The 21384-nt window shown below is 39.1% G+C and overlaps 1 protein-coding gene across 29 annotated transcripts in view; it reads left to right on the top strand.

Moving 5' to 3' along the window:
- Positions 1-21384, top strand: part of LOC128685738 (zinc finger and BTB domain-containing protein 7A) — a 653624-nt gene that overhangs the window by 18183 nt on the left and 614057 nt on the right. For all 29 annotated transcript variants that reach the window (XM_070087957.1, XM_070087972.1, XM_070087971.1 and 26 more), the window contains exons 4-5: positions 3010-3240; positions 17234-17356. In XM_070087957.1, the coding sequence (XP_069944058.1) occupies positions 3010-3240; positions 17234-17356 (354 nt within the window). The remainder of the gene's footprint in view (positions 1-3009; positions 3241-17233; positions 17357-21384) is intronic.

Genomic DNA, 21384 nt, shown 5'->3' with positions numbered 1-21384 from the left:
GAAGAAAACAACAGAGCAATAGTGGACACACTGGGTGAGGTGGCAAGAAGAACTCACTCGAGCATAGCGAAGTTACTGGTAATGGGCGATTTCAACCACAGGGAGATCGACTGGGAAAACCTGGAGCCACATGGGGGTCCCGAAACATGGAGAGCCAAGATGATGGATGTGGTACTTGAAAACCTCATGCATCAACATGTCAGGGGACACTACCAGAGAGAGAGGGGAGGATGAGCCAGCAAGACTGGATCTTGTGTTCACCCTGAGCAGTTCAGACATTGAAGACATCACTTATGAGAGGCCCCTTTGAGCTAGCAATCACGTGGTTCTGAGTTTTGATTGTATAGTAGAATTGCAAGTGGAGAAGGTAACAGGAATTGAATGGGAAAAGCCAAGCTATAAAAGGGGGGACTACACAGGTATGAGGAACTTCCTGCAGGAGGTTCAGTGGGACAGAGAACTGGTAGGAAAATCAGTAAACGAGATGATGGAATATGTAACAACGAAGTGTAAGGAGGCAGAGGAAAGGTTTGTTCCCAAGGGAAATAGAAATAATAGGAAGACCAAAACGAGTCCTTGGTTTACTCGAAGGTGTAGGGAGGCAAAAACTAAGTGCACCAGAGAATGGAAAAGGTACAGGAGGCAAAGGACCCAGGAAGATAAGGAGATTAGTAGAAGAGCCAGAAACGAACATGCACAGATGAGGGAGGCCCAGTGATAGTACGAAAACAACATAGCATCGAAAGTCAAGTCTGACCAGAAGCTGCTGTATAGCAACATTAGGAGGAAGACAACAGTCAAAGACCAGGTGATAAGGCTGAGGAAAGAAGGTGGGGAACTTACAAGAAATGATCAAGAAGTATGTGAGGAGCTCAACATGAGATTTAAGGAAGTACTTACAGTGGAGACAGGATGGCCTCTGGGGGGAGAGAACAGAGGGGGACACCAGCAAGGAATATACCAACAAGTGTTGGATGACATACAAATGAGGAGGTGAAGAAGCTGCTAAGGGACATCAATACCTCATAGGCAATGGGACTGGACAACATCTCCCCGTGGGTCCTTAGAGAGGGAGTGGGTATGCTGTGTGTGCCACTAACCACAATCTTCAACACCCTTGGAAACTGGGCAACTACCTGAGGTATGGAAGATGGCAAATGTAGTTCCCAATTTTTAAAAAAGGAGACAGAAAAGAGGCACTAAACTATAGACCTGTGTCACTGATGTGTATAGTATGCAAAGTTATGGAGAAGATTATCAGGAGGAGAATGGTGGAGCACCTGGAATGGAACAAGAGAATAAACGCCAACCACCATGGATTCATGGAAGGCAAAGCCTGCGTCACAAACCTTCTGGAGTTTTATGATAAAGTAACAGAAGTAAGACATGAGAGAGGAGTGGGTTGATTGCATCTTCTTGGACTGCAAGAAGGCCTTAGACACAGTTCCTCACAAGAGATTAGTGCAGAAGCTAGAGGATCAGGTGCATATAACAGGAAGGGCATTGCAATGGATCAGAGAATACCTGACAGGGAGGCAACAAGAAGTCATGGTACGTGATGAGGTATCACAGTGGGCACATGTGACAAGTGGGGTCCCACAGGGGTTGGTCCTAGAATAGGTGCTATTTTTGGTATGTGTGATCGACATGATGGAAGGGTTAGACTCAGAAGTGTCCTTGTTTGCAGATGATGTGAAGTTAATGAGGAGAATTAAATCAGATGAGGATCAGGCAGGACTTCAAAGAGACTGGGACAGACTTGACACCTGGTCCAGCAACTGGCTTCTCGAATTTAATCCCGCCAAATGCAAAGCCATGAAGATCGGGGAAGGGCACAGAAGATCGCAGACGGAGTATAGGCTAGGTGGCCAAAGACTGCAAACCTCGCTCAAGGAGAGAGATCTTGGGGTGAGTATAACACCGAGCATGTCTCCGGAAACACACATCAGCCAGATAACTGCTGCAGCATATGGGCGCCTGGCAAACCTGAGAACAGTGTTCCGATACCTTAGTAAGGAATCGTTCAAGACACTGTACACCGTGTACGTCAGGCCCATACTGGAGTATGCAGCGCCTGTTTGGAACCCGCACTTGATCAAGCACGTCAAGAAATTAGAGAAAGTGCAAAGGTTTGCGACAAGGTTAGTTCCAGAGCTAAGGGGTATGTCCTGTGAAGAAAGGTTAAGGGAACTCGGCCTTACGACACTGGAGGACAGGAGGGTCAGGGGAGACATGATAACGACATATAAAATACTGCACGGAATAGACAAGGTGGACAAAGACAGAATGTTCCAGGGAGGGGACACAGAAAGAAGAGGTCACAATTGGAAGTTGAAGACTCAGATGAGTCAACACCCCACACACAGACAGACAGACAGACACACACACACACACAGACACACACACACACACACACACACACACACACAGACACACACACACACACACACACACACACACACACACACACACACACACACACACACACACACACACACACACACACACACACACACACACACACACACACACACACACACACACACACACACACACACACACACACACACACACACACACACACACACACACACACACACACACACACACACACACAGACACACACACACACAGACACACACACACAGACACACACACACAGACACACACAAACACACACAGACACACACACACAGACACACACACAGACACACACACAGGCACACACACAGACACACACACACAGACACACACACAGACACACACACAGGCACACACACAGACACACACACACAGACACACACACAGACAAGCACACAGACATGCGCACACACACACACACACGCACACAAACTCTGTCAAATTCACATGTTCATATTTAACCTCACCAGCTGCCATCTCCCTACCTGCTATATTTGTCTGTATGATTTTTGACTTTCAAATTGTATAGTTTTATATAATGCATGTCAGATATTTCATTATGCAACCCATTACTTTTATTGTTTTCAGGATAATGTAGATGAGACTCTAGTCAAAGAAGAAATTGTAGATACTGTGGATGACACTCAAGGGGAGATGTTGGACTCTGGAATGGATTATGGATCTATGGGTGGGGGAGATTCGAGTACAGGAGGGGAAGAACAGGGTAATAAATATGCCCATCAGTTAGATCCCAAGCATCCTCAGCCACTCCCAGAAGCAGTTGTGGAGGCGTTAGCTGGGCCTTCGGGGATGCAAGGGGTAAGTAGTGTCTCCTGCTCATGTTTGTCATGTTTCCTTTGGATGTGTTTCATTTATTCTTAAAAAATTTTAGCCACAGTATATCCATTGTTTTGTTTTATGACTTATACTCGATAGTATAGTAGTAATACCGCATTGTTATTTTTCAGTGCTTGCATTTTAGCTTAAACTGTTCTAGTCCACTTATTTATTGATGTCCACTTTAAAGTACCATGGTGTGAGTGAGGGGTTCTTTTTTTTAGGATTTTGATGTTATATCTTTCCCTGGATCAAATCCACTTTCTTCTCATTCCCCAAGTTCAGCACTTCCCCAGAATAATATAATTAAGAGCATATGCCATGTCTGCAATACATTACAGAAATTCTGTTGTCCCATTACACTCATTGATTAGTTGAGATCAGTATGACCTATATTTTATTTTTTTTATTAACTCATAGGCCATTTTCCACCAAGGGAGGGTGACCTGAAAAAGGAGAATCATCATCATTCACTCCATCACTGTATTGCCAGAAACATGCCTACACTATAGTTAAAAAACTGCAACATAACACCCTTCAGAGCACAGGCACTGTACTTCTTACCTCCAGGACTCAAGTCTGGCTAATTGGTTTCCTTGATCATTTAACCCTTCGAGGGGTTCAAGAGTTTTCAAAAACAATTTTAATTTTTTCTTATGAAATGGTAGAGAATCTTTTTCTGAAGTTAATAAAACAATAAAACTCAAAATTTGATGGAAAATTGATGAAATTACACTATTGTGAATTTTGCTGCATTGGCGATTTTGCCCACTTTGACTCCTATTTTAGTCCAATTACATTATTTCAGTCGAGCAAATTCTTAGCTATTTCGCTAGTATTTCTTCTGTTTTATTGGTAATTAGGCCAATTTCACACAAAGTTCAAAATATTCCAGTTTCAAAATAGGGTCCAGAATAAACAATGCAGGCATTCCTGGCACTAAAATAGCATTTCCTCTGTTTATTAGTTACGTTTCCAGGCTTTATCGATGAATTCCATTTTTATTTTTTTACATAAAGATCTTTTATTCATAGCAAAAAATAGAAGATTTACTGTTATGCAATATTGTAATAGTTATATAAATAGTATCTGCTCATTTGTGAACATATATTAGACCCACCAGTTGACGTGTATTGGACACATGACGTCATTTGTTTACTCTTGAACATCAGCAAAAATCGAACATTTCCACTAATTTGAGCTCAATGTCAATCCATTTTCAGTACTAACATCAATCAAAATGATCTCTATTTCTGTAATATATCTTCCATTCTATCAAATGAGACCAAGAAACTGCAAATACAACCTTAAAAACCATATGAAAATACGCCGGAAATTCGGTGTTTTAATCCAAAAACACAATCGCATTCTTTTTCTCATGTACTGCATGCTGCAGGATTTGTTCTATATGGTGCACACTTACCACATAGATGCATTTTCTCATCTAGGCCCAAATTTACCCTTCACAGTTTATGTGAGTGAGCTGAGCTCATGACGTAGATCTACGGCTTGGACCCTCAAAGGGTTAATAAATGTTACATTGCTCACACTCCAACAGCACATCAGGTCATAAAAACCATTTATCTCTGCTCCTATCTAACATGATCATGCATGCTGAAGTCCAAGCCCCCTTGCCCACAAAACCTCCTTCACCCCCTCCCTCCAACCTTTCCTAGGATGACCCTTACCCTGCCTTCCACTACGGATTTATATGCCCTCCAAGTCTTTATTTTTTTCCATCCTCTCTAAATGTTGAAACCACCTGAACAACCCTTCCTCTCCCATCTGGATAATACAGTGGACCCTCAACCAACAGCATTAATCTGTTCCAGAGAGCTTGCCGTTGGTCGAATTAATTTTCCCCATGAGGTATAATGGAAATAGAATTAATCCGTTCCTGACACCCCAAAGTATGAAAAAAATTTTTTTTTAAAGATTAAATATAAATATACATACAGAAAACAATGACAGATAAATATAAAGCACTAATAAAATGGATAAATGAACATTTAACATCACACTTACCTTTATTGACTTATCTTTACTAACTCGACTTGTTGGTGTATGACAGATACGTAGGAGGCAAGAGGAAGATAAGTTTATTATGCTTCAATATAATGCTAATATCATCTGTACAGCTTATTTATCTATCACAATTCATATAATATGACATTATAAACAATATTAATAACATAGAAACATGATATATACTCTAGAATGAATAAAATTTGCCATAATGTATGAGAGGAGTAAATGGTGTAAGTGTTATTGTTGGGTTTAACCCTTTCAGGGTCGAGAAGCCCTCTCCTAAACTCGTTCTCAGGGTCAAAAATTTTTTGTAAAAAAAAAAACAAAAAAAAATTATTTCTTATGAAATGATAGAGAATCTTTTCCCGATCATAATGACACCAAAAGTATGAAATTTGATGGAAAACTTACGGAATTACGTTCTTGTGAAGTTAGCAGTCTCGACGATGTTGACGCATCGGCGATTTCGCCCACTTTGAGCCCTGTTTTCTGCCAATTTCAGTGTACTAGTCAACAAAAATCATGAACATCAAAATGGTATACAATACCGACAGGTTGGTAGGTAAGACACATAGGCAACAGTTAGACAACTTTATTCCGAAACGTTTCGCCTACACAGTAGGCTTCTTCAGTCGAATACAGAAAGTAGGCAGGAACAGTAGAGATGTGAAGACGATGTAATCAGTCCATCACCCTTGAAGTCGTAAAATTTGAGGTTGTCAGTCCCTCAGCCTGGAGAAGTTCAGTTCCACACTCAGGAACTATCTGAAGATCAAGCGACAGTGCGGAGACTTAAATACTGTCGGAAGGAGAGGTGCAGAGTAGTAACAGTAGTGAGAATGTAGCCATTGAGAGGTCAGGTCCCTCTCAGATCCAACAGTTCTCACTTGAAAGGGTGTTTTCTGTACCAAGAGGCCATGTGTTGCAGTGTCTGACAAGATGAACATCAAAATGGTGTACAATACCGACAGGTTGGTAGGTAAGACACATAGGCAACAGTTAGGCAACTTTATTCCGAAACGTTTCGCCTACACAGTAGGCTTCTTTAGTCAAATACAGAAAGTAGGCAGGAACAGTAGAGATGTGAAGACGATGTAATCAGTCCATTACCCTTGAAGTCGTAGAATTTGAGATTGTCAGTCCCTTCATCTTGTCAGACACTGCAACACATGGCCTCTTGGTACAGAAAACACCCTTTCAAGTGAGAACTGTTGGATCTGAGAGGGACTTGACCTCTCAGTGGCTACATTCTCACTACTACTACTACTACTCTGCACCTCTCCTTCCGACAGTATTTAAGTCTCCGCACTGTCGCTTGATCTTCAGATAGTTCCTGGCTGTGGAACTGAACTTCTCCAGGCTGAGGGACTGACAACCTCAAATTCTACAACTTCAAGGGTGATGGACTGATTACATCGTCTTCACATCTCTACTGTTCCTGCCTGCTTTCTGTATTCGACTGAAGAAGCCTACTGTGTAGGCGAAACGTTTCGGAATAAAGTTGCCTAACTGTTGCCTATGTGTCTTACCTACCAACCTGTCGGTATTGTATACCATTTTGATGTTCATCTTGTCAGACACTGCAACACATGGCCTCTTGGTACAGAAAACACCCTTTCAAGTGAGAACTGTTGGATCTGAGAGGGACCTGACCTCTCAGTGGCTACATTCTCACTACTACTACTACTCTGCACCTCTCCTTCCGACAGTATTTAAGTCTCCGCACTGTCGCTTGATCTTCAGATAGTTCCTGACTGTGGAACTGAACTTCTCCAGGCTGAGGGACTGACAACCTCAAATTCTATGACTTCAAGGGTGATGGACTGATTACATCGTCTTCACATCTCTACTGTTCCTGCCTACTTTCTGTATTCGACTGAAGAAGCCTACTGTGTAGGCGAAACGTTTCGGAATAAAGTTGCCTAACTGTTGCCTGTGTGTCTTACCTACCAACAAAAATCATACCTATTTCACAAGAACTCCATTTTTTCTATCGAATGAGTACAAGAAACCACCCATTTACTGATTTCAAGTATCCAACAAAGTGGTCAAATTGGCAATTTTGCCAATTTCACACAAATTTCAGAAGATGTCAGTTTCCAAATAGGGTCCAAAATAAGCAAGACAGACATTCCTGGCACTAAAATAAAAATTTTCTCTGTTCACTAGTCACGTCCCCAGGCCCCTCTTACATCTCTTTTGCTTTCCACTTTGAATTTTTATTCTCACAAAAAATAGAAGATTTACTGTTATACAGACTACTGCATTATTGTAGAAATGGTGTAGAAATGGCATAAATAATATCAGTGCACTTGTGAAAGAATATTAGACTCGCCAGTTGATGTTTATTGGACGCTTGGCATGATTTGTTTACTTTTGAAATTTGGTAAAAATTGAACATTTCTGCTACTTCGAGCTCAATTTCAAGGTACTTTTCATTATGAAACCGATCAAAATCATCTCAGTTTCTGTAATATGCCTTCCATTCTATAAAATGAGACCAGGAAAACTAGAATACAACCGTAAATACCATACGAAAATACAGTGCAAAGTCGCTGTTTTAAACCAAAAACATGGAGTTTTTTTTTTTTCTCATTATGCACTGTGTGCTGCAGGACTTTTTTATACTGTGCACATAGACCCCATTCTTTCATATGTAGGCCTACCAGCTTTCTCTCACTAGATTTGAAGGCGCTAGAATTTAGGCGTTCTAGTACATCAATAACCCTGGTGCATAAGCCGTACTAGTACATCGGAAACCCTGAAAGGGTTAAGGGCTGCCACTGAGAGAAGCCATGTTGGTGGCGGTGGAGGATTTTGCCGGCACCGCCATCACACTTAAACAATGTATGTAATTTATAAATAAGAAATATTTACATTGTAATTTATAAATAAGAAATATTTTAATTTTTATTTATAAATAAGTAAGTTTATTCAGGTATACACAAATAGTTACATAGATTATCATACATAGCAGCATGCGTAAAGTACCTAGGATAACCCAAAAGAGTCAGAGTGACTTGTGTATTTCTATTGGGGTCCTTTGTTATTTATGCTAATATATTTACTTTTATGCTTACATTTTTATATTTACCCTTACCTTGGAGATGTTAGTTTAATTAGTTAGTTTGATGGAGGAGATGCTGGCAGAGGTTTATGGTAGTGGAAGATAGCAGCGCAGTGTATGTTCAGCGGATGTACACACATCCAACTACATTGTAGAGTTACTTCCGTGTCGTTTTTCTATCGCTTACTCGTTTAACTTACTTGCTACACTGTTAATTCTACACTTCATCGCTGGCTGGCTCTATAGCTTTATCGATACCTGCTGCTTTAGTATCGTACAATCACTGAATCACTGCAGAAGGCACATTCTCCCCTCTCTCTTCCTCCTCCACTTTGGTATGTACTTTGCTACGAGTTTTTTCTTGAATTTTATTATGTTTCTTTCCTTCTTTATCACAGGGCTGGCACTAGAAACTTTCTTTGGACCCATGGTGGCTTATTTAGCAGTTACAAGCACTAAAGACACTTGAATAATACAAAATATATCGCAGGTACACTTGGAATCGACCGAAATGGCTTGTAAACACTGGTTGTACATGGAGTCTTGGAGTGGCTGGGCCCACTCAGGCCGTGCTCTGGCCCCATGGACAAGTTCAGGACAAACGTCGTTAGATGAGTTTTTCGACGTTGGTAGAGGCATTTTTTTTTTACGCCAAAGAGTGCCGTTAGACGAATTTGCCATTACTTAATGCTGCCGTTAGTTGTGGGTCCACTGTACTTTTAGAAACTCCTCACCTCCTTGTAATTTGTGTGATCACAGAAGTATTGCAGCCAATCACATTTTAAATATTTGATACATTAGTCTTTGGTCATCGAAATGTTGAAAGTACAGCCTCTCCTCACTTAGCGACGTACTCATTTACCGACAACTCAGACTTATGACAGGCTCTTTGACCAGTATTCATACCATAGTAATGTATGTTCAGAGCTGATTTCCTCTATTCTGTTTATTGCAATGTACAGTTTACTACTGTATAAACATTTAAAAATACAACCTCTCCTCACTTAACGATGGAGATCCGTTGCTAAAACCATGTTATTAAACAAATTCGTCGCTGAGGAGCATACTATAATGGTAGTGAGTTTGTCAACCATCATTGATATTGTTTTAATGTCACCTTTGCACCATTTATAACATTTCTGGTATTCTTTCTTTCAACATACCGGCCATATCCCACCAAGGCAGGGTGGCCCAAAAAGAAAAACGAAAGTTTCTCTTTTAAATTTAGTAATTTATACGGGAGAAGGGGTTACTAGCCCCTTGCTCCCGGCATTTTAGTCACCTCTTACAACACGCATGGCTTACTGAGGAAGAATTCTGTTCCACTTCCACTTCTGGTATATTTTTAAATATTTATACAGTATTATCACATATTATCACACTGGCCGATTCCCACCAAGGCAGGGTGGCCCGAAAAAGAAAAACTTTCTCCATCATTCACTCCATCACTGTCTTGCCAGAAGGGTGCTTTACACTACAGTTTTTAAACTGCAACATTAACACCCCTCCTTCAGAGTGCAGGCACTGTACTTCCCATCTCCAGGACTCAAGTCCGGCCTGCCGGTTTCCCTGAACCCCTTCATAAATGTTACTTTGCTCACACTCCAACAGCACGTCAAGTATTAAAAACCATTTGTCTCCATTCACTCCTATCAAACATGCTCACGCATGCCTGCTGGAAGTCCAAGCCCCTCGCACACAAAACCTCCTTTACCCCCTCCCTCCAACCTTTCCTAGGCCGACCCCTACCCCGCCTTCCTTCCACTACAGACTGATACACTCTTGAAGTCATTCTGTTTCGCTCCATTCTCTCTACATGTCCGAACCACCTCAACAATCCTTCCTCAGCCCTCTGGACAACAGTTTTGGTAATCCCGCACCTCCTCCTAACTTCCAAACTACGAATTCTCTGCATTACATTCACACCACACATTACTCTCAGACATGACATCTCCACTGCTTCCAGCCTTCTCCTCGCTGCAACATTCATCACCCATGCTTCACACCCATATAAGAGCGTTGGTAAAACTATACTCTCATACATTCCCCTCTTTGCCTCCAAGGACAAAGTTCTTTGTCTCCACAGACTCCTAAGTGTACCACTTATGAAATCATCTGTAATATATGTACATTATTTAGGTATGAATACTGGTCATAGAGCCCGTTGTAAGTCCAAGGCATTGGTAAATGAGTACATCGCTAAGTGAGGAGAGGCTGTATACTATAAATAAATGGTGCAAAGGTGACATTAAAGGAATATCAAAGATGGTTGACACAAACCCACTACCATTATGCAGTGGACCCTCGACCAACGATGGCATCGTATAATGTTAAATCCGACTAACGCAAAAATTTTGTCTCGACTAGCGCTAAAAAACTTGACCAACGCGATTCGTTCCGTTCAAGACGCGTCCACGTGTGGCCTGAGCGCGCCTCACTTGTCCCGTGGGTGCCAGTGTTTACAAGCCAGCCACCGCGGTCGCATCCAAACATACAATTGGAACATTTCATGTTATCACAGCGTTTTTAGTGATTGCACCTGCAAAATAAGTCACCATGGGCCCCAAGAAAACTTCTAGTGCCAATCCTGTGATGAAAACGGTGAGAATTAGTATGGAAATTAAGAAAGATTTTGAAGGGTTTGGGGCTAACCCTGAGACGCCTATGCCAGTTGTGGAATCCATTGTGCCTACTTCAAAGATTAAGGAAATGTGTGCAAAGTGGGTTGAACTGCAAACCTTTATGGATGAAAATCACCCTAACACAGCTATTGCAAGCCTTGCTGGTGACTATTACAATGACAACATTGTGGCCCATTTTAGGCAAATCTTAAAGGAACAGGAGGTACAGAGCTCTATGGACAGATATGGTGGGCGACAGAGGTCCAGTGACTAAAGCTGGTCCTAGTGGCATTAAAAGAAGAAGGGAAGTAACCCCAGAAAAGGACTTGACACCTCAAGTCCTAATGGAAGGGGATTCCCCTTCTAAACACTAATCATCCACACACTCCCCTCCTCCCATCCCATCAATCATCACCAGATCTTCAATAAAGGTAAGTGTGTATTAAAATTAATATTTCATGTGGTAAATTTTTTTTTTTTCAATACTTTGGGGTGTCTGGAATGGATTAATTTGATTTCCATTATTTCTTATGGGGAAAATTAACTCAACTAACGATGAGCTCTCAGGAACGGATTAATATCGTTGATCGAGGGTCCACTGTAGTATGCTCCTCACTTAGCAACAAATTCATTTAGCGATGTGGTCTTCGAAACGGAACTCAGTTCATAATAGCAGCAAATTCAAATATACAGCCTCTCCTCACTTAGAGACGAATTCGTTTACTGACGTGGTCTTAGGAACGGAACTCCGTCGTTAAGTGAGGAGAGGCTGTATTTGAATTTGCTGCTATTATGTTATAGATTGGCTCGTTCTTAGACCTTTTTACTTTCATGACTTTTGCCATATGTTTGATAGTTTTTTAAAATGTTAGAAAGTGAGTCCAGACAGTTATTATCCCCACTTACAAGCAGTTGTTATTGATTGGAAAACATTTTCCCAGGTCTAGAACTACACTGCTTCGTATCTTTACTCGCTCTGCATGGGAAAGAGTTAAGATTTTCTTATTGGTTACTTGAGGATGATTCAAGATTTCTCTGTTGGCTTGTTAATTATTTCTTGTACATTGATTAGGCACTGGGTAGCAGAACTCTTAGAGGTAACTCATGTTGGTATTAATTTTCTAGTTTTGCATAACTTGAATCTTCAGGTAATGCACATGGGCTTTTTCACATCCATCTATAATAATGTATTTTATTTTGCAAATAAATTGTTCCATTGTTCCATCAGATCATGATAACATAATATACATTTTGCAGTTCAGAATTCTGCTTAGCATATTCACCTTGTCCACACAGAGCTTTGTCAGAAAGGAAGTTTTTAATGTGATTCATGCAGAACTGCTATGTTGTTTTACTGCAGATTTCCCCAGCCAGTTCAATGTATTTCTGCAAATAAATTATTTTTCTTTCATTTTTTCTAGTATGAAAAAATGAAAGAAAAATAGTCTATTTGCAGAAATACATTGAACTGGCTGGGGAAATTGCAGTAAAACAACATAGCAGTTCTGCATGAATCACATTAAAAACTTCCTTTCTGACAAAGGAAGTCATACTTGAACCCTTTCACTGTTTTTAAGTCGATTCCATTACTCCATTTGACCAGATTCTTAGCTGTTTCCATGGTATGCCTTCTGTTTTATTGAGTGAGAACAAGAAGCTGCCCACTGAACTATTAGAACTACAGTGGTCCCTCAAAAATCGTCCGGCCTGAAAGTCATCCATTTCGGAAATAGTTCTGTTTTTTCGTCAAAATATTGGCTCGCAAATGGTCCGGTAACTCGCTAATAGTCCTAGTAGTCCTTCGTCCCAGACGCGTACTCACGCTCTGAGCCGCCTCGGCCTTTCCTTCCCAGCCAGTGTGCCATTGTTTACCAGTGAGTGACGGTCCCCTCACATGCTCCTACAAAATATTTCATAATATTTCATTGATTTTAGTGCTTGCAAGTGCTAAATAAGCTACCATGGCTAAAATAAAGCTTCTAGTGGTAAAGAATGTGAGAAACACATAATTTATGAAAAAGTTTGTAGAAAAATGCAAAGATGGTGGTGGTAGAGTGGAAGCAGTTGTGATAGTGGTTGATGAACATAAGAAAGGAGGATCACTGCAGCAGGCCTGTTGGCCCATGCTCGGCAGGTCCTTTACAATTCATCCCACTAACGAAACATTTTCCCAACCCAGTTCTCAATGCTACCCAATAAATAAGCTCTGATAACTCTATCCACTCATTTGCAAGTCCCAAATGAGTTATATAGGGCTACAAAAACCACCGCCGCCTCAGCTGCTGTTTCACCACCATTATGGACGGCTTACACTCAGTGGCCCTTATATACCCAACAACAACACAACACAACACCACTCGTGACATACGTAATGACTTATTTTATTCATTCTAGAGTATATTCCCTTTTATGTTATTAATATTGTTTATTATGTCATATTAGTTGAATTGTGATAGATAAATAAGCCATAGAGTTGATATTAGTGTCATATTCTCCAACAATAAACTTGCCATCCCTCCTTCACACAAACAAATAGCCAATAAGAACATAACAATAAAGATACCTAACTGTTGCATATGTGTCTTACCTAACAACCTGTCGGTATTTTATACCATTTTAATGTTCAATCTGTCAGACACTGCAACACAAGGGTATCTTGGTACAGACCTACAATCAACTTCGACAACCTCTACTAGTGAGAACGGCTGGATTTGAGAGGGACCTGACCTCCCAACATCTGAGTTCTTACCTCTTCTAGTGACCTACGTCTCACCTCTTGGCACTATATAAGGCTCCATCCTGTCACTTCATCTCCATATTGTTTCATACTATGGAACAATGCTCTTCTCCAGACTGAGGGACTGACCACCTCAAAACTTTAAGGGTAATGGACTGATTACATCGTCTTCAAGTATCTTCTGCTTCTATCAACTTTTCTGTACTCGACTGAAGAAGCCTACTGTGTAGGCGAAACGTTTCGGAATAAAGATACCTAACTGTTGCATATGTGTCTTACCTAACAACCTGTCGGTATTTTATACCATTTTAATGTTCAACATAACAATGGAAGAACACTGCAGGTCTACTGGCCCATACAAGGCAGGTCCTTATCAAAATGACCTCCACCCAAAGCTACCCAAGAATTTACTCTTGTACCCAATGACACAAATCAAACTCAGCTCCTCCAACTCGTATATTTGTCCACTCTATTCTTAAAGCTACCCAAGGTCCTAGCCTCGATCACCCTACTGGTAAGTGTGATGTTAAATAAGAACTTAAGAAAGTAGGAACACTGGAACAGGCCTGCTGGCCCATACTAGGCCGGTCTTTCACAAATCCAACCCACTAACAGAACAAATGCTACCCAAGCAATAAACTCAGGCGCAAGTCCGACTCAAATCCAACCCCTTTCACTCGTGTATTTATCCAACCTAAATTTGAAACTACCCAAGCCATAGCTTTTAGAACATTGGAAAGGAGGAGCACTGCAATAAGCCTGTTGGCCCATACTAGGCCGGTCCTTCACAAATCCAACCCACTAACAGAACAAATGCTACCCAAGCAATAAGCTCAGGTGCAAGTCCGACTCAAATCCAACCCCTCTCACTCGTGTATTTATCCAACCTAAATTTGAAACTACCCAATGTTTTAGCTTCAATCACCCTACTAGGCAGACCGTTCCACTCATCAACTACCCCTATTACCAATGTTCATTTATACATTTTATTAGTGCCCTAGAGTCCTTATGGAGGGGGATTCCTCTTCCAAATAACCTCTCTTTCCTCTCTCCTCCTCCCTGTCTTCCATTCATCAACAACAGCCTTCAATAAAGGTAACTCATGTTGAATGTTCATTCTTTTGTGCATGTAAATCTATCTTTTAGGTAAAAAAAAAATTGTTGTTGATGCTTCTGGGTGTCTGGAACGAATTAATTGGATTTACAATATTTCTTATGGGGAAAATTGATTCGAAAATCGTCCATTTCGATAATAGTCCCACTTCCAGGAACGGATTATGGACGATTATTGAGGGACCACTGTACCTTGTAAAGTGCACAGAAGTTGATAATTTGGCAAGTTTTACACAAAATCAAAAAAATTCCAAATTAAAAACTGTCAGTAATAAACAATGTCCACATTGCTGGCACTAGGTCAATATTTCCTCCGTTCATTAACCCCTTCAGGTTCCAAGGCCAAAATCAGAAGTGGTGCCCCAGTGTCCAAGAATTTTCCAAAAAAAAAAAAAATTTGTTATTTTTTCTTAGGAAATGGTAGAGAATCTTTTTGTGAAGGCAATAAAACAAAAAGTACGAAATTTGATGGAAAATTGACCAAATTATGCTCTCGCGAATTCTGATGTGTCAGCGATATTTACGAATCAGCGATTTTGCCGACTTTGACTCCCATTTTAGGCAAATTACATCATTCCAGTTGACCAAATTCTTAGCTATTTCACTAGTATTACTTCTATTCTATCGATTGAGCACAAGAAATCGCCAAGTCAACTGTTTCAACTACAAAATAAAGTGATCGGAAATTGGTAATTTGGCCAATTTAACACAAAGTTCAGAATATTCCAATTTCAAAATAGCGTCCAGAATAAACAATGTAGGTATTCCTGGCACTAACATTTCCTCTGTTCATTAGTTACGTTTTGAGGCTTTACAAATAAATCCCATTTTGATTTTTTATTCACACCAAAAAATAGAAGATTTACTGTTATGCAATATTGTAATAATTGTATAAATATCATCACCACATTTGTGAATGTATATTAGACCCACCAACTGGCATGTATTAGACGTGTGAGGTCGTTTGTTTACTCTTGAACTTCGGCAAAAATTTAACATTTCTGCTACTTTGAGCTCAGTTTCAAGCCATTTCCAGTGCTAAAACCAATCAAAATCATCTCTATTTCTGTAATATGTCTTCCATTCTATCAAATGAGACCAAGAAATTGCAAATACAACTATAAAAAACATACGAAAAAGCACTGCAAAGTTGCTGTTTTAATCGAAAATCTTGGTTTCAGTTTTTTTTCTCTTATTATACACAGTGTGCTGCAGGATTTGTTTTATGTGGTGCACACATACCACATAGATGTATTCTCTCATATCTAGGCCCAAGTGTACCACTCACAGTTTATCAGAGTGAGCTGAGCTCATGACGTAGATCTACGGTTTGGACCCTGAACGTAAAGCCGTAGATCTATGGGACGGACCCTGAAAGGGTTAAACACGTCCTCAGGCCTGTCCTATTTTACACTTACCTTCCATTTTGAATTCATAATCACAAAAAAAGAGAAGAGTTGCCCTTTTTCTTGGGTAATTAAATATTTACCTGGAATGATTGTTTTACAGGGTCCAAATAGTAATTGAATCAGACCTAATAAAAACACACAAAACAGATCAGAGAGTGTAGGGGAGCCTTACCCATTCTCAGGAAAATCAGTAAAAATCTATTTGCTAATTTGATCCCAATTTCAAGCTGCTTCCATTCTTGAAAACCAACCAAAATCATCTTTATTCCAGTAGTATGTCTTCCATTCTGTCAAATAATACCAAGAAATAGCCAATAAAGTCATAAAAACCATCTAACAAACCACCTATTTTTAAACCCGTCAGTCAGTTTTCTTTTTACCATCATGTACTGCCTGGGACAGGTTTTTTTTTTATACCATGCAAACAGACCCATTCTCTTCTATCTAGGCAAAAAATTTCTGCTCGCATCTTACCTGACTGAGCTGAGCCCGCTGTAGATCTTTGTGAGGGATCCTGGCATCAGTAATGTAAATCTACATGACGGCCACTCATAGTTAAAATTTTAGCTAAAGAGTTTCGGTTGGCAATTCTTATGCTTCCAGCTAAACAGAAAACCTGCTGACTCAGTAGCATTTCTGTAATGCCAGGCATGGTTTAATATTAGCCTTTGTGTGTTCTGATTATAATTTTTTTAAAAAGCCGTATAATGCTTGATGTAAACCCCAACTCACAATATTTGTAGTTGTCAGTAACATTGTCTAGGTTAGGTAATGGAATATGTTTAATATAAAGTTCGTGGTATAACAAACTTGTGAAGTTTATTCAGGTAAACATTACTACATTGTATAAAATTTCTTCTAACTCGGTGGCACCAGACCACAAAAATGCAGGTGATCCTGTTTTAAATAATTTGGTTCCCTATCCTTGTATCTTGATTTTTTTAAATTATGCTTAAATAATGTATTTTTTTTTTTTTCATATTTTCTTTTTTGTTTACAGTGGCTTGGTACAGGTGAAATTGGTGGAGGATTTGGTATGCTGGAAAGCTATAGTGAAGATGGTGGCCAGGAGGTTCACCCATCTTCCTCTGGTCCACCTGGAAGTCAACAGGCCCACCAGATGGTGAGTGTTATTTTTCTTTTTGTTATAAAGTAGGTGGTCATCACCGGTAGTGAAATTTTTGCACAGTGAAATATAAGTAAATAATGATAGCATTAATATAAAATGCTCTTAAGAAAATTATAGTCACTTACTACTTGCACATTTAAAATTTTCAAAAGCTAATTCTTGAAACTTTAAAATATAACAGATTGAACTTATATTAATAAACCTTTACTACATTGATGGCCCCTGCTTTTTTTTTTACCAATGTATGAAATGTAATTAAGAAGAGACAATCCTTTGGCCAGGCTCCATTAACTAAATGATGAGAGTTAATGGGTGATATTTAGTTTTGAAGATCATTTGTGTAAAAAGTTTAGGTATTTAAATTTTTTTATACAGTATTTTACTCATATTTATGAATAGTGTGAAACCCTTGATGGTCATTCAGTGCTACAATATTATATTTGTGTGCACTTTACCATTTTTTACCAGGTATTTTCACTTGCTGTATATTTTTTGTGTAGTTGCACTCATTCACCATCATTCATTCAATAGCTGTCTTGCTAGAAGTGTGCTGACATCTCAATTCCAATGATTCTCTAAACAGCAGCATCACCAGTTTTCCCTCTTTATGTTTGACTAGCTTGTTTCCTTGAATTCCATGTATTCATTCCAGACAGGTTGATCAAGGTGTGTAGGTATGGAGTGAACAGAAGGTAAAGTTGGAGATGCCTCAGGAAAGTTTGGAAGAAGGATGTGAAGGAAATAATTAATTGGGGTGTGAATGTTCAGCAGGCATGTGTGAACAAGTTAGATTAGAAAGAATAAAAATGTACAGTACCATGACTGGTAAGTCAGGCCAAAATGTCGTCGTAAGTTTCATTCTCTTCCATGCGGGTTATTTCTTTGTTAGATTAGAATGAAGATGAGTGGTTTTTGAGATTTGAGGTGCTACTGAAGTATTTCATTGTAACATCTATGAAGGGATTCAGGGGACCCTAGTTAGCCAGACTTGAGTTCTGTATTAACTCTTTCACTGTCCAGACCCCTGAAATTAATTTTGCTCTGTGTAAACTTGAAAAAAAAATTGGTTCTGAAATTGTAGAAAATCCTTCTCTGAAGGTAATGAAAAAAAAAATTGGTTCTGAAATTGTAGAAAATCCTTCTCTGAAGGTAATAACACCAAAAGTACAGAATTTGATGGAAAACCTATGGAATTACGCAGGCGCAAAGTTAGGAGTCTTGGCGCAATTTACAAATCATCGATTTTGCTCTCTCTGAGTCCTGGAGTATGCCTGGAGAGCGTTTCAGGCAATGCCTTCTGTTCTATTGATTGAGCATGAGAAACCACCCATTCAACTATTTCAACTACCCTATAAAGTACACAGAAGTTGGTAATTTGGCCAATTTTACACAAAATATAAAAAATACCAGTTTGAAAATAGTCCAAAATAAACAGTGTGGACATTTCTGGCACTAAAACATTTTCTCTGTTCATTAGTCACATCCCCAGGCCTCTCTCATATTACGTTTGGCTTCCATTTTGAATTCTTAATTGCACAAAAATGGAAGATTTACTCTATTTCTTGGATAATAAAATATCACCATGTATGATTGGTCATGGTTTATGACATGCCAGTAATTGAATCAGACCTATTAAAAAAAGCTGTCAAGCATACTGAAGGTTGTAGTAGGGCCTTACCTGTCTTCTGGTATATTGGCAAAAACTGAATATTTTTGCTTCTTAAAACTGAGTTCAAATTAGCAGATATGTTCAATTTTTGCTGGTGTTCAAGAGTAGACAAACGACGTCATGTGTCCTATACATGTCAACTGGTGGGTCTAATATGCGTTCACAAATGCGCAAAAGCAGTGATTATGTATAAGTGAGGTGAAAGTGTTGAATGATGATGAAAGTGTTTTCTTTTTGGGGATTTTCTTTCATTTTGGGTCACCCTGCCTCGGTGGGAGACGGCTGACTTGTTGAAAAAAAAAAAGAATGCACTAATGTTATTTATACAATTATTACAATATTGCCCAATATTTTGGTGTGAATAAAAATTCTTTACTTGAATAAAAAGCTAAAATGGAATTCACTAGTAAAGCCTGGAAACATAACTAATGAACTGAGGAAATGTTATTTTAGTGCCAGAAATGCTTGCATTGTTTATTCTGGACCCTATTTTGAAACTGGAATATTTTGAACTTTGTGTAAAATTGGCCAAATTACCAATTTCTGATCACTTTATTGGGTAGTTGAAATGTGTAGTTGATTGGGCAATTTCTGTGCTCAATCGATAAAATAGAAGTAATACTAGCGAAATAGCTAAGAATTTGGTCAACTGGAATAATGTAATTGGCCTAAAATGGGAGTCAGAGTGGGCAAAATCGCTGATGCGTAAATATCACTGATACAGCAAAACTTGCAAGTGTAATTTCATCAGTTTTCCTTCAGAAAAAGGTTCTCTACCATTTCATAATGTGATTCTGAAAACAATTTATTATACCAAATAAATCCTGAAACTCTATCTTTTATCCAATATTGTCCCTGCTCTTATGCCGTCCTTTCGTCAACTTTCATTTGTTACTAGGAAGACATTTTTTTTTTAATTCAGGTACCCAGCTTCATCTTTAATATATCTGTAACTTTTTTTTTTTAATGAATTACTGAATACCTTCAATATAATATAGATTAAGTATTCTTATTCTCATGTATTATGTACCTCATTGTCTAGTAATTATGTTAGTTTTAACCCTTTCAGGGTCCAAACCCCCCGAGCTGAAACCTGTCCACAGGGTCCAAAATTTAATTTTTTTTTTTTTTTTTAAATTTTAAAAGGTAGAGTTTCAGAATTTTTTGGTATAATAAATTATTTTCAGAATCACATTAAGGTAATGTGTTTTTTAATGGCTTTGACAAAAGTGGTTGGCAGATAGGAGAACCTTGGGAATCTTCAGGCAGAGTTCCAGATTTTAGGTCCTTTTATGCACATTGAGTTTTTACATAGGTTGATTTGGACACACGGAATATCATTTGTGTTTGGTATTATGCTTATGAGCTCTCTTGAAGCTATCAAGAAAGAGCATCAGGGCAGGATTGATGCTGGAAGTGATTGTCCTATATATGTAGTATTTGCAGTAGTATGAATGAATTCTTTGTGTGTTAAAGTGTAGAGTTTCGAAGAGTAGGAAAGTGTTGTTTGACACTAGATTGGGTGATCATTCGTACAGCCACTTTTTGTTGAGTTGTTGTTGCCTCTAGGTGGTTTGCTGTAGTAGATCCCCAGGCACAAATAGCATAGGTGAGATAGAGATAGATGAGACAGTAGTATAATATAAATAGTGCTGTCTGAGGTACATAGTAATGTATCTAAGGGAGGATGCCAACTGATTTGGATAATTATTTTTCTTTTTGTTGTGCTGAATGTGGGTGTGGAATTTCAAGTTGTTGTCAAAAATAAGAGTTTTCCTTTGTTTTATCTTCTAATGGGAGAACCATCGATCATAAGATTTAGTTGGACATTTGTAGCTCTTTTCCAAAACATCATGGTAAATCAGGTAAATATCTTCATGAGCTCTTTATTAACAGTAGTTATTGGGAGAATTTGGATTTGGGTGGGAGATGACAAGTCATTTCAACTTCAAACAGAACATGTCAAAGTTGTTGACACACCTATGGTAGATCATTGATGTATATGAGGAAATGCAGAGGACCAAGAACACTGCCATTGTAACATATAATATAGCCATAATCTAATATCGCCTAGAGGAGACAAAAATGACCGAGTCACGAATTTGAATTAAAACCACATGTTTTCTCCCTGGCAATTATTTTTTAACAAGATTTTTTAAATTAAGGCCAATTTACATTTCCTTTATCAGAGGTCGTTTACTGTATTTCTGCATTGTTGATTAACTCTTCTTTCAACAAACTGGCTGTATCCCACCAAAGCAGGGGTGACCGAAAAACAAAAGTATCTTTTTAAATTTAGTAATGTATACAGGAGAAGAGGTTACTGGCTTCTTGCTCCCAGCATTTTAGTTGC

The sequence above is a fragment of the Cherax quadricarinatus genome, chromosome 23 (genome assembly GCF_038502225.1).
Source record: "Cherax quadricarinatus isolate ZL_2023a chromosome 23, ASM3850222v1, whole genome shotgun sequence".
In the NCBI taxonomy this organism is placed as follows: domain Eukaryota; kingdom Metazoa; phylum Arthropoda; class Malacostraca; order Decapoda; family Parastacidae; genus Cherax; species Cherax quadricarinatus.
The sequence above is the reverse complement of the archived record's forward strand: the minus strand, read 5'-3'. Positions and strand labels throughout refer to the sequence as shown.